The sequence below is a fragment of the Helobdella robusta genome, assembly GCF_000326865.2.
Source record: "Helobdella robusta unplaced genomic scaffold HELROscaffold_2, whole genome shotgun sequence".
Taxonomy (NCBI): Eukaryota; Metazoa; Annelida; class Clitellata; order Rhynchobdellida; family Glossiphoniidae; genus Helobdella; species Helobdella robusta.
Genome location: NW_008704083.1, coordinates 4,043,121 through 4,058,120, shown reverse-complemented (window position 1 = coordinate 4,058,120; position 15,000 = coordinate 4,043,121). Strand labels below are relative to the sequence as shown.

Below are 15,000 nucleotides of genomic sequence, written 5' to 3'. Positions count from 1 at the left end.
CACCAACACACACACATACAAACACTCACACACACACACAGACGCATGCTGGTGCATTCAAGATATCTGCATAATTTGATCATCCTGAATATTTATTACAAGCAAGACATCAAATAATGAAGCACGTTTCATCCTTCAGTCGCACGCATTGCGTTCACATCTATATCGAGGTTTCAATCCAATCATCATCACCACCACCACAACCATCATCATCATCACTGTCGACATCATTATCAACACCGTCTTGCTGATGTCATTATCTCCAGCCGTTTCAACAACGTTCAGATCTTCAACATTGCCGAAAAGTCGTCCTTACTCTTTAGTCATTTTCACTATATATTATCACTCACTCACTCACTCATTCACTCACTCACTCACTCACACTCACTCACTCGCTCACTCACTCACACTCACTCAATATGATGATGAAATGATGATGACGACAACATGCAAACGAAATGTGATGATGAAGTTTATGATGACGTTGATGTGGATGAGTGCATAGAACACATGGCAAGCACTTAATAAACATTCCTGCTAATGAATGAATGAACAAGTGAATGAATAAACGAATGAATGAGTAAAAAAGGGAATGAGTGAATGGTAGATGAATGAAAGATTGATTGACAAAATAAGTAAGAAAATGAAAGAATAAGTTAGTAAGTGCTTATCACGATGAATCAAATTGTGGTACAGAAGCCATTTAGAAATATTACATGTATGTATGTGCATGCTTTCTTAATGAAAAGTCATAAATAAATAAATTTGAAGAACTTGAAGGAAACATTCGAATGAGCATGGCTCCTGATATCTTTGTAAGTGTATCAATTCAACTCACCCTTTCATATGTTTGCCGTTCTTGTGTGTGTGTTGCGTGTGCGTGTGTGTGTTTGCGTGTGTTGCGTGCATGTGCGCGCGTGAGGCTTTGACAGTAATCAAATAAATTATCATATTATTAACATCATTTGAAAAATAATGTACTAAATTGTTGCTAGCAATATTTAAATATTAAAAATCGCCTAAAAAATAACGAAACATAACAATCAATGTGTGTGGATATGAACACACACACACAAAACACACACAAAACCCAATACACACACACATCACACAACCCACACAACACACACATATATGTATATATAATAAAAAAGTAAAAATACATTAAAACGTTAATAACTTAAATCAGAACAGAATAAAATTTGTCTATAGTTTGTCGTTGATCGGTTGGGAGTTTTTTGTGGCGTAACAAATCTCCGGTGAAATCTGATCAGCCTTTATGAATTAAAAAGTAATAAAATAATTAATTTATCCATATCAATTAGGTTTATATTATCTGGTGCTGTTTGTTGGATTAGTCAGATCTCTCTTGAATATACATCGTTCTGCATATTGTTAATGATGATGATAATGATGATGTTGTTGATGTTGTTGATGATGATGATGATGATGGTGGTGGTTACGTTAGTGATGATGGTATTATATATATGCATCGTATCGATAGAGTTTTTACTCACTCACTCACTCGCTCACTCACTCACTCACTCACTCACTCATTCACTTACTCATTCCCTTACTCATTCACACACTAATTCACTCACATACGTACACTATATATATTATTATTATTATTATTATTAGAGATTTATATAGCACGCTTTAATATTACTCAGAGGTGCTTCTGGAGCTTAGTGGAATTGATGCATTAAAAAATCGTTTTTAGTTCTTTGCGAAATTGTTGAACACAGTCGATCCTGATTGGCGCAGACTGTCCGGCAAACTGTTCCGAACTGTTGGACCTGCGACAGCGTGACCACGAGTGGCAACCAACTTTCCGTGGCTCCGACCGACAGAAAAAATTAATCTTCTGAACGTGTCGGAATACGATGAGCCGTTGTTGTATTGTATGATAAATTTCTAGGCAGATAGTATGGACTCAAGCCGTTTAGGCACTTAAACACCAGAATCGCGATCTTGAACAATAATCTTTTTCTATTGTTAGCCAATGAAGGTCATGCAGGGTATGGCCTACTTGGTCGAACTTCAATCCTCCAGAAATGATTTTTGCCACTCGATTCTGAATAGACTGCGGACGATCAATTAGTCTACCGGACACTCCATAAAAAATACTCTTGCAGTAATCCAATTTTGAATGGACGAATGATTGAACCAAACATTTCAGTGTTTCCTTGTCGAGAAGTTTTAAATACAATATGTATATTCTTATATACACATCTCCTGAAGAAAACAAACTCAAAATCTTAATCAACTTGTGCGTGTGTGTGCGTGTGTGTGTGTGTGTTTGTATCATCATGTACGTGTGGTTAGAAACCAGATGAGTTTGGTGTGACGACGATGATGACAAAACATTTTTTTATAACATTTTGACAACATCACAACACTCTGCATGTAAGCAGAGCAATTAAAACGCTAAAACAAATAAGAAATAAATACCATCAAATCTGAAGGAATACAAACGGATGTGTACAACATGCATGTGTGTATAATATTCAAACATTACACACATACATAAATTTTCACATTAACACAATTAACGATGTACATTCATAAATTTGTACGCTTTTGTGAGTTTGTGTGTTTGTGCGTGTGTCTGTGTACGCGTGTGTGTGTATGTGTGTGTGTATGTGTATACGTGTGTGTTATTGTCGTCAGCTGCAGCTCAAAAAACAAGCATATAAACATCTGCTCTATCTCAAAGGTCCTATCCATATCCAATTCATATCTGCCTATTTCTATATAATTATGTATCTTCTTATGACAATAATTTCGATTGTATGTTTGTTCGCATGAATGTGTTTATATACATGTTTGTTTGTTTGTATGTGTATGTATATGTATATATATGTATATATATATGTATATATACTTACAATACTTACAAATGTTAACATCGGTATGGATAGCATACATATTTATGTATGTATTTGTTTGTATGAATTTGTTTTATTTAACTGTTTGAAAATGTATATTTGGTTTTACTGTATTAGATTTTATATACGTTGATACTTACAAATGTTAACATCGGTATGGATAGCATGTAAAAAACAATACTTCCTTCATTTTCTTCATTTGTGAAAAAAATTTTAAACGAAACGAAACGAAACGAACCTAGAATATTTTTCAAACACAAATAACTGACGGATAAGAAGATTTGTCGTGTGCGCAAACGATCATCTGAACTGCACCAATTGTTGTGAATTGTGCTTCACGCATGTGTTGAACACGCGTGCGTACAACACGTACGTACATGTGCGATCTCGACAAACAATCGTGCTACTTGCGGCCTAAATGAAGATTAGCATACCTCAATTAATAACTTAAATTCTGATCGATTGTTGGAGGGAGATGAATGGATGAGATGATATTTAGATATATGTCGTTGTACGACTAAGTGCATAGTAAGTTGTTGTTGGATGATACGTTGAGTGTCATGTTGAAGTGTCGTTGATGTAGCCTAAGCGGTTGTTTTGTTTGTTGTTGTCGATGTTGATGATGTGGTATGTCAAGTTGTTGTTGTTGTCGTGATAGTATGTCAAGTTTTTGATACTAAATAATTGTCTTCAAGTACCTTCCCTCGTTCAAAAGTATAGATTGCAGGCAAATAGTTATTTATAGAATGAATAAATCGTAACTGAATTTGGATCGACTAACAATTGGAAAAGGCAGTGTTTCTATGACTCTTAATTTTTGTTGAAATTCAGCAATATAAAATTGCAAGGACGTTCAACTGTCGCCATGCCAGCTGTATCATTCTCACTTTGGTTACTTTGATAGCCAACGAATAAATGAAGAAACACCAGCTTAATAACCAAAGGTTAAAAAACTTTACTTGTACAACTTGACCTCCAGATGCGTAGTGCAGAAAATTTTAATAAAAATTTGTTTGAATTTGAAAATTTCATCGAGGAGTTAAAAAAAAAACAAACTTATTAGCAAATAAATAACTACAATCACATGCATATGTGTTAGGATTAGGACACGTTTAAGCTAGATGCCGTAACTATGTATAGTATACATTTCTTGAATTCTCAACAAATTTGTAAGCTTCAATTTGCAACTTAGTTTACAATGATAAGAAAAAAACTAAAGAAATAAATTTGAATTTTTGTGGTGGAGTATTTCAGAGTAAACAGAAATGTCAAATGAAATTGAGTGAGGTTAATAAATTTTGAACATTGCGCGTCTTCTTAATGACTCGTACGTGCGTCATGTCAGCGCAAGTACGCACGGACGTCCGCCACCAAAGTTCTGTTTGCATCCGACATGTTATGCACTGAATACAACTTCAACCGTAATAAGATAGCAAGAGGACATATGACATGGAAGCAACATGCGATTGCATCGGACATGCGTCCAATGACTGGATGACCTCAGATATGAACTTTGACCTTTTCGATGATGATGATAACAGTATCTCAATATGAAGAAAGTGGCTCAGCTAAATGTCAATTAGACACGGTTACGCAATTTGCTTTGAAAACCATTTTGATGATTTGTGTGGTTCGTTTCAACAAATTTAGTGGTGCTCGAGCCTGTGCGTGTGCTCAAATGTGATAAGATGTGATAGACGGTTTGATGAGACTGCGTGTAATAAAACTTTTATATATACGTGCGTTGAAAACAAATTTGTTCATTTTGCTGCTAAAGTAAGCACAATTTAAAGCAATACATTTTTATGGCTCATGCTTTCAATTTCGCGGTTGCTGCATTCTGCATAGCACGCATTTTTTAAAATCGCTTTCTTATTTGCCTAATTTTATTTAAAATTTAAAAGCCTTACAATGGCTACATAAATCGTTTGTAAATACATTACGCAAAATATTATTATAATGCGAATTAAGACAGGAGACACATTGGACACTAACCTTCATCATTGCTGAAGTTGTGCTTCGGCTTTCTACCTTTCCTCCTGAAACTCATATTAAAACAATACGTATTAAAGTTTGAATCTCGTGATTTTTTAAACTGATTAAATTTTTTAACCGATTAATTTTTTTAACCGAACGACAGCTGACTTTTCAAAAGTTAAAAAAGTAAAACAAACAACTTTCTGATTTCTGATCAACTGAGTTGAAGAAATGTGAATTTGATAATTTGAGTTGATTGTGACGTGTGAAGAACGTGACAAATATTTCCTCTTCATCGGAAACACAGCGGTAGGAAACGTGGGGAGGAGCCTGTAGAAATCAATCAAGTCTATGTACCCGCCTACATTGTACGCAAAACCAATCAAGATTAGCGATTACTTCCTAGTCGTAATGAATGAAACAAACGACCAATTAACTATACCGTGATTTCATTTGAAAAAAATTAAATAAACTATAATAATTGTTTATTTAAAATGATCTAAACAAAATTTACTCAATGAATTACGTTATTATACACAATGTAAGGTGTTACAGAATTTTTAAAATTTATATAATAAATCGATGTTTAAAAGTTATTTTTCATATTTATCTCTAGTATTTCTCAAAGCTATCAGCAGCCAGGCACACGGTGTATGCAAATAAACGTGAATTAACGCATCACACGTTGCATGTGACGCCGAACTCTGTCACTGCAACAGCGCTGCCAGGCACCTCAACCATGTGCACAGCCGTGCCGTAAAATCTGACTCTGCTTCAACTTTGGCAAAAATATTTTTCATGCCAATGACGAATGAAATAAAGAAAAATCAATATAATAATTACAAGGCAAAAAAATCTCCTGAATATTTAGGCTGCCTGTAACTGCATCAATATATTGCTAATAAAAAAACATAAAAAATATATATATACAACACATCACTGCATACACTCATTCGTTTAAGCTACAAATGTATACACACGCCACACTCACACTCTCACACACATTTACATTAACAAATATAAGAGTGGATATTAATAAATTAAAAGAGGGAAATGTTGATCAGCACAACGGCGGGAAATCTTCCTCCAGTAATGTGAACTTCCTGCAAATTGGACAAGTTGACTGCTCCTTCACCCAGCGAATGATGCACTGTACAAAGGAAGAGAATTGAAACTCACTAAAATCATTTAGGATCATATTGTTAGTTTTTTCTGAGCAAAATATCTTTATTTAGTCAATAAAATAGGGATGTAAGTTACTTTTTCGTGAAAGCGATGACTGCAGCGTAATTTTAAAACTTTCATATTTTGTAAACTTTCTTGACATATTGTGCAGTCGGTAGTGAATTGCGGCTTAGATGATGAAGGTGGTTTTGTTTGAGATTTCTAGAATAAATCGAAAAAATAAATTTAGTAATTTATTTTTAATCGGGTGGCGAGATGGTTTAGCAAATTGCAATGATTGGGTTAAAATGCAAGAGACCACCAATTATCACATAATGGGTAGATTTGCAGCATGTAAACGAACTGCGTAAATTTGTAAAGTCGAGTCCAGCAAGGGCGTAGGTAGCTTCCAGGTAGAAAGTCTTGGATGTCTTGCAAAATAAAATAGTGCTGCAGTGTTGCAGATTGGTGAGATGAACAAATGGAAGAATGACCAGCAGATTCTGGACATTATTTCCTTTCTTTGAAATCATGTCCCAATCATTTACTGCGACATACATGTGCAAATGTAAATCAATTCCATATCAACCAGCATGATGAATTGAATGTTTTGGAAACAAATGCTAAAAATCTGAAAAGCTGATAAGCTATTAATTCTGCAAGAGAAAGGATGTATCAAGTTTTCCAAACACAATCAAGTTAGCAAACATTCCTGGCAACAGACAAGCAAAGAAACACATCAAATAAAATCTCCAAGCAAACATTTTATACACTACTAATAAATGCATACATAGTTGCAAGCAGTATAAAATATTTTGTCTTCAATTAAAGCCTGAGATGCATGATTTGAAAATATGCAAGAGGCTTGCACTTAGTTTTTAGGAAATTTTTGGCACCTGTCTGCACACAATCCTTTTCTATAACCTCACAATGATAGAATGAAAATAAAATTTTAATAACAAACATTAGACTATGAATAAAAAATAAATTGGCTGAGTCCATAATAATTATCCCAACCTGGAAAGCAACTTCCAAAAGATTTTGGAATTTATTCAATCCATCGATTGCTAGAAATTATCTTAAAATCATACAAAACCATTTCTGCAGCAGTCAGTAGCACTTGGACCTATTCCAAACCCACTGAAGATTAGTATACAACTTGGTATTGAAATAAGTCAAAACACTTGGACACAAGGTAACCAAAAAATTTTGCATTCTTTAATAAGACAATGCAGAAAGTAGCATGATGACACTTCGTTGTCTGGAGTGAATTGCCACCAAAATGTCTACAAATCTTGAGAAAACAACTACAAATAAATGTTAAATTGTAGAAGTTTAGATGCAATTCTAGAACTTCCTAGTTGAAAACTAAAAATATGCATGATGTTTTTCCAAGTGCAAATTTTTTAAATGTTCAATCCTCAATATGTCAACTTTGTTCATTGAAGTTCTGTTCATATAATTAAGAAGTAGACAGACAAAATGATGAACATTCTACATAACTGCATGGAAAACTCTGTCTAATTCCTAATTTCCTTGAATGAACAAATATGTGTGTACAGTATATCAATATTAAAACACCTTGGATTCTTTGGTGCTTTGATCAGAGCAGATGGCATCTATGATGTGGCACATGACTTGCTGAAGGGAATCATTTGAAAAGTTAAAATCGGTTGAATGTTGAGCTGCTTCAATATAATTAACCAACTCCGATCTAAAAATTTTGTTAAAATAATAAAAATTAAAACTAATCATATTAAATTATTAACTTTTTAAAAAAAACAAAAAACGAAAAAAGACAAAAGTGTCCTTGTTTTAAAAACAAAAAAAAACCCCATAAAAAACACAAATTGATCCTATTTAATTTAATAATTAAAAATTAATTATTATTTATTATTATTCAATTAATATTAATTTAATTAAATTATTAAATTAATTGAATGGTGAGTGGGAAAGGTGGGGAGCGAGTTATAAGTAAAATAGACCCCTGCGGGTTATGTGACAGGAGAGTGAGGGCTAACTCGGTATTGTGTATAGGATGTCAGAAGTGGGTGCATAAGAGATGTAATGGTGTGAGGGGGGCACTGAAAAAGGTGAAAGGCATGTTCAAATGTAAGAAATGTATTCATGGTATGATTAATAGGACGGAATCAAGGACGGGGTTGAGTGGTGGTATTGAAAGAGTGGAAAGCTTGGTTTATTTAGGGGTTAAGCTGAACGCGGATGGAGGATGTTTGAGTGCTGTTACGGAAAGATTTCATGTGGGATGGAGGAAATTTAGAGAACTGGGTGGGGTATTGTGTGGAAAGAAATGGTAAGTGAAGATGGAAGGGAGGGTATATAAAGCATGTGTGAAAACAGCGATAGTATATGGTGGTGAAACTTGGGTTTTGAGGAGAGAGGAAGAAAGTGTACTGCAGAGGGCTGAAAGAGCTATGGTGAAGATGGTGTGTGGGGTTAAAGTGAAGGATAGGAGGAGTAGTACAAGGATTAGGCGAGCGTTGGAGTTCGAGGTTAAAGGAGTGATAGGAAGGGGTCATCCGCAATTGGGATAAAGAGAGCAGGTAGAGAAGGACAGAGTGGAAACGGGGTTGCGTGATACTGAGGCGAGTGACAGATGTGAATGGCATTGAGGAGTATTTCGGTTTCATCATAGGTAGTCAAACGGCAACCCCAATATCTGGAAAAATGTCGTCTAAATGCGTGTTGTTGTTGATTTAAATTAATGGAATAATTTAATAATAATGTCTCATATGAAAAAATAAATGTGTTAAAATGAAAAACATAGAATTAAAAAAAGTCACTGATATAGAAATATAGTTTAAAAAAAGGAAGCCAATGAAATGATGATGTTGATTGTGTTGTAGAACATGCAGATGGTAATGTTTGGTATGTTACTATGTATGTACGGCACACACACACGCACACGCACACACACGCACAGACACACCTGGAAAGATTTACGAATATTTCAGTCAGATCTTTTAATACTTTATCAAACTTTAGTTTCATAAGAAGTGACGTCCCGTCCTCTTTTTTCACAAACTCGTTCCCACCCCAATTGACTTTTGATGGATTCATCACGAGATCGTATCGTCCGATCCAATTATTTTAAATATTCACCTTTGTTCACTTTTCGTTTGTTTATTTGTTTGCCAGATTAGTCAGATGTTACATGAAGATGTTATAATTTATTAGCGTTGGTACAAAAAAGAACATATCTATCGATCGATCGCAATCAATCAATCAATCAATCAATCAATCAATCAATCAATCAATCAATCAATCAATCAATCAATCAATCAATCAATCAATCAATCAATCAATCAATCAATCAATCAATCAATCAATCAATCAATCAATCAATCAATCAATCAATCAATCAATCAATCAATCAATCAATCAATCAATCAATCAATCAATCAATCAATCAATCAATCAATCAATCAATCAATCAATCAATCAATCAATCAATCAATCAATCAATCAATCAATCAATCAATCAATCAATCAATCAATCAATCAATCAATCAATCAATCAATCAATCAATCAATCAATCAATCAATCAATCAATCAATCAATCAATCAATCAATCAATCAATCAATCAATCAATCAATCAATCAATCAATCAATCAATCAATCAATCAATCAATCAATCAATCAATCAATCTATCAATCAATCAATCAATCAATCAATCAAATCAATCAAATCAATCAATCAATCAATCAATTAGCTTATAAAGCGCTATTTCCGCGATGTTCAACAGCGCTCCTCAATGAATTTTGAAAACAGATGGGTCTTGAGATCCGCTCTTAACTCGGAGTGATGGAGAAGTAGTCAGAGAAGTAGGTAGAGAGTTCCAGAGAAAAGGACCAGAAAAAGCAAAAGCAGAATTGGCAAAAGAGTGTTTAACACGAGTTAAGAAAAAGCGAGAAGAAAAAGACGATCGTAAACCGTGGCGTTTAGGTTCAATTAATATATCTGATAAATATAATAATAATAATAATAATATGATAATCAATCAATCAATCAATCAACTAACCAACCAATCGATCAGGCAATTGATCGACCAATCAGTCAGTCAATCAATAAATCGTCTAACCTACCAATCAATCAATCATCCAGTCAATGAGTCAATGGTTTTCTAATTTTTATCTGAAAAAACCTTTTGAAGCGAGTAGTGTGAGACTGACAGTCTTTGTTGTCGATTTCTATCTCTTATCATTTCTATCATCTGATTTTTTACATTTCTTTAAATGATGCTAACATTGCTTGCTCAGAATGCACAATAATAATTTTCACTTTTTTTGGGTAATTTTTGTCCCTGGTAATAAAACCACTAAAGTATTATAACCACTGATCTCTATATCATTGACTTGAACTGATTAATTTGTTCAAGTTTTTCTGATTCTTTCAATTCCCTCCCAAAATCATCACTCCTGCTTTGATTTTGCAATTCTGTCACACAAACATAAATTCCACTAATCAAAACTATTTCTGTTGACAAATCTTAATTATTCAATTAATGTATATAAATATATATATATATTATATAATATATAATTAAATATAATGCTTGATGCATATAATGCATGCTTATAATTATGCTTCTGAATATGCTTCATTTTCTAGACTTTCTACATGTATTTATTCTTTGTATTCGCACTGCAGTCTTAGGTAGTTTTTGTATTTGATCGGGGCAAAAGAGAGACGAGGTCTCCAATAAAATGTAAATTCTTTTGTTAATGGCGTTTATTTAATAATAACTAACTCTAACTAAAGTTAGTAACCGTAACCTTCGTAGGTGAGCAAATAGTTTGTGCTTTCTAAGAAAATTTAAAGAAACAAATTATTCATCCTGTTTTGTGTTTTGAATATCATCACATTCTACCAAAGTCCAATTGCAATCCAAAAGTAATCCACCAACTAACAACTACAACAATACAGAATAGCAATCTATTTATTTCATTTTTTACTTTTTATTTTAATTTAATATATTTAAATTAAATCTTCATTTCTTTCTATTCTTTTCAGTTTTCTACATTTTAAATTTGACACATCATCCTCAAGATTTTTTTAATCAGTCAATGGATGCTTGTTAATTTTAAATTTCAAGTTAGTTAGAGAGATATAATAAAAATGTTACAATATTATATTTTGAATTTTGACAGGATTGAAAAATACTACTAAGTTAAAAATTAAAAAGGAAGTTAAGCTTAAGTTCAGACTGGCTTTTTTGTTTTCTACCTCCAGTCAAAATAATAGAATAGGATGGATACTAGACTAGATAGATTAGTCATTAGATAGGTCATGGAAAAGCTAGCATTTTAAGCTTGTTAAAAGTGTGTAGTTATTTATTTCATTTAATTTAAATTTTAAATGTGAGGAATTGCTTTAAATAATGCATAATAATTGTTCATGTATTTAATTCATATTTTGTATGAGACAAAATTACAGAAAAAGTGGAGTGGTTGTATCAATTCATGAGCATTTATAATTTATATTAATAGTTTTTGGTTTGATCTGTAAATTAAATTAAATAAATGTAATTATTTGTTAAACCTACTAGATTACTATATTACAGCTTAAATGTATTGCTCATATAAACAAATAAACCCATTGGAATTTTATTTTTTAAAAGTAAATTATTTCAACTACATTATTTATTATTATTATATATTATTTTTGCTCTTTATATTAATTTTTATTACCTTTATATCAATTAATATTAACATTTGTTACTTAAATTTTTATTTATTTTTGTGTTTTTTATAATTTCTTTCAGTCTATATTTAATTAAACTTATTTTAATAAGATTACTGATTAGTCATTAAAATTCCTAAAAGTAATGTGAATTTAATAGTTTACTTTACTTAGATCTGAAGTTGAAATGATTCAAAATTTCAATACTTAAATGTGTTTCTATCGTGATATGATACACTGATGTACACAATAATGTGCTCTTGCTTGTGATTGACACAATTTTTTTGAATAATTAAACAGAAACCCATCATGTGTCTTTAACATGAGACAACTACTAAACTACCTGATTAACATAACACATGCTAAAGACAATTAGAAATTTATAGTTAAAAAATAATTTAGTAATGTTGATCTTAATATAACTTATTAAACAAGAAAAATAATTTTAATTTATAGATAGATGAAATGGAAGCAACGGCAAAGAATGCTGTTCACTTCAATGTTACACAAACCTACAGTCCTAATATAAACTTCAGCACTACATTCTCCAGCACTGGTTGTCTCAATGTTTCAACAAGTAGCACCCTCTATTCCAATGTTATAACTACCAGCTGGAATTTGACCAATGTTACTGAGGTTGGGAATCACGTTTGTTTGAAAGTTCTGTACTGGACTTTGCCCAATTCACAGTTGGTTCACATAAACTATCTCAAAAATTGTTTGTACAATATCCTGTCAATGGCCTCTTTTAAAATTATACAGATGAATATGTTAATAAATATTTTTTGTCAACTAGAAACTGGTTTATTTTCACAAATAGTTGTTTAAGAATAGCGATGTTGAATGAATTTTACAATTTTTTACGTAAGTTGTTATTTGATGAATTATAAAAACCAGTGTAAGGTTGTGGGACCTGTTGATTCTCATTCCAAACGTCTTCTTCATGGCTTACCTGCTCTTCAACATCTCCGTGCTACTTCCACTTCTAAGAAGATCCAACAGACAGATATTCACTGTCCTCTTCTTCCTTGTTAGTATCATAGTATGCATCCACCACTACTTCTTTCTTAACATTCATAGTAGAGCTCCATCTTGCTAGCAATTATTTCAATTGTTAATTCAACCCTGCCATCACCAGCAACCTGTACTGACTACTGTACACAACTTGTATAATCTATTGAGCTATTATTGCCAACTTATACTGACTTTAGTTTTTCTCTACTATTGTACTCTGTTGTACTGCTACAAACATAGGCCAAACATTCCTTCTTGATTGACGTCATTAACTTCTACTGTTTTTTTAAAAATTTATTCATCTATCAGGTTAGATAGGCTGTTTACCTTAGTAATTATTTACTTAGTAATTATTAACTCAAGATTATTTATTTGTAGCACCTGGGTGATTGTGTAATCATGAGATAGGAGTTAAAATACTTTTCATGATTAACTTTGTTGAACGTGGCGTCCTTTATTACCTATGTACATTAAAAAAGTTATTTGTAGTTCTGTTGAAGTTGTCATTCCTTACTATTATTAAGTTATTTGTATTTATTTGTAGTTAAGTGGCTGTTGAACGTTGCAAACAATGATTTGCAGGTCTTCGTATCGCATATACTCAGCATAACTCGTTGCGTCATCTCCATGTCAGTCCACAGTTCAACTTATGACGTCATTGATAGAGTGGGTCTCTCTGTTTGTCGTCATGCTTCATTATTTTTACGTCATTTTTCCACTCACGTCAACCAAATTTCAATCCAACCTCCATCACACCCTCCATTCATGACCACCTCCTATAATTAAAATAACTTAGCATAGCACTACATTTCGTTGCCAACAATTTATTGAAGCCAAACTTCCATACCAAATTATTTTAAGTCTAATTTAATAATAAAAAGGTTAAAGGTTACTCTCTCTCTCTCTTTTGCGCTTGCTTCAGAGGTTTCAACGACAAACACACACAGCGTATATGAATACGCGTGAAAACCACACATCATGCACATTCATATGATAGGCGGGGATCTTTTTGTATTTGAACATAGTCACTGCAGCAGCAAGACCAGGCGCCTTTAACCATTGAGCCATTAAATAATAAGTAATTAAAATGATGAATAAATGTGAATAAAGTATGATAAATAAATTTTAAACCTTGAGCTATAAAATAATTCAATGATTAATTTGTACAACTATTGTAACGAAATTTGTCAAATGAAGAATTTTGTTGTCAATATTCAGCAATCCAATAACGTTATTTTTATTCATATTATTTTGAGTAATGATACCTGTTTTCAATTTTAGTAATGCACTTTTACAATAGTTAATTCTAGAATTTCAATCAATTTTTATACAGTATTTGATTATTTTAAATAAATTCAAAATCCGTCTGGTTTGTTTCAGATTATTTTTTTTCTTGTCCTTTCAACTGCAAATGAATGAATGAAGGTATTTAAATGAAACCAAAATTGAACCACCAGGCAATGTGGCTGATAATGAGGTTCTTCCTGCTGGCTACAGAACTTTCTGTTGTTACGTTTGGTTTCTTCTTCGGTTGGTCCTTCCCTTCCCTTGTGTGTATGATCGTTGTAATTGTTCCATGTATGTGATGTTAATATGTGGAAGGAAATCTGATACAATATCACACATTAATAACACTCAACTAGTAGGATATTTATAGACTGTTTAGTGACTCTTGCTATATGCTCTTCAATTCACCAGCTCATTGTTTCAGTAATTGTAATTTCCTTCCAAGTTAATTCAAATTTTAGAACTTATGTACATTTTCTTAGTTCTTATTTTTGGAGCTTTTGTCGGTGGCTACTTTGATAAAATTAATGCTGATTCAACCAGCCAATTTAATCCATTCAATCTTTTTTGCACAACACATGGCCGAAGTTACGTTCTATCAATAACGTGAATAATAATAATTATATAAAATGATAATAATAATAAAAATGATAGTAATATAAGATTACTAATAATAATATAATAATAATAACAATAATATAAATTATGTCTGTTTTAGTGTTTGCATCTTTTTCTTCATTTTTAGTTTTTTCTTATTGAAATCTCATTTTAAGCAAATTAGCATCTCTTAATTTGGGTTCCTGGTTCTCTACTTAACATCACACTGCCCTTCTAATATTTATGCAGTTTTTGTCAATCACAACATTCACATGACTTTTGCCATTGTAATGATGATGATGTCTTTAATGATGATGTCGATGATTTTCATTTTGCTGTCTAAGTTTATGATGATGATGGTATG

At 32.4% G+C, this 15,000-nt stretch overlaps 2 protein-coding genes across 2 annotated transcripts; one reads left to right on the top strand and one right to left on the bottom strand.

The window, feature by feature from the left end:
• Window positions 1–5,300: 5,300 nt before the first annotated feature.
• Window positions 5,301–9,127, bottom strand: HELRODRAFT_188288 (hypothetical protein). Its single transcript, XM_009017297.1, has 4 exons — window positions 8,983–9,127; window positions 7,614–7,746; window positions 6,129–6,254; window positions 5,301–6,018 (listed from the first exon to the last, which is right to left on the bottom strand). The coding sequence occupies exons 1-4, from the start codon at window positions 9,111–9,113 to the stop codon at window positions 5,929–5,931; spliced, it is 480 nt and encodes a 159-aa protein (XP_009015545.1). The 5' UTR covers window positions 9,114–9,127; the 3' UTR covers window positions 5,301–5,928.
• A 1,578-nt stretch (window positions 9,128–10,705) lies between these two features.
• Window positions 10,706–14,284, top strand: HELRODRAFT_93972 (hypothetical protein; the record flags this gene model as incomplete). Its single annotated transcript, XM_009017296.1, has 6 exons — window positions 10,706–10,839; window positions 11,070–11,150; window positions 12,199–12,427; window positions 12,636–12,768; window positions 13,335–13,417; window positions 14,209–14,284. Coding segments are annotated over exons 3-6 (516 nt in total), but the record flags the coding sequence as incomplete, so codon positions are not given.
• Window positions 14,285–15,000: the final 716 nt, after the last annotated feature.

Bases quoted from the DNA above. Each gene is read 5' to 3' on its own strand.
- HELRODRAFT_188288 (XM_009017297.1), bottom strand. From the start codon at position 9,113: ATGAATCCATCAAAAGTCAATTGGGGTGGGAACGAGTTTGTGAAAAAA. The intron at 7,747-8,982 runs GTGTGTCTGTGC...CAAAATTTTTAG, and splicing joins ATATTCGTAAATCTTTCCAG to ATCGGAGTTGGTTAATTATA. The intron at 6,019-6,128 runs GTAACTTACATC...TCCTTTGTACAG, and splicing joins GTCATCGCTTTCACGAAAAA to TGCATCATTCGCTGGGTGAA.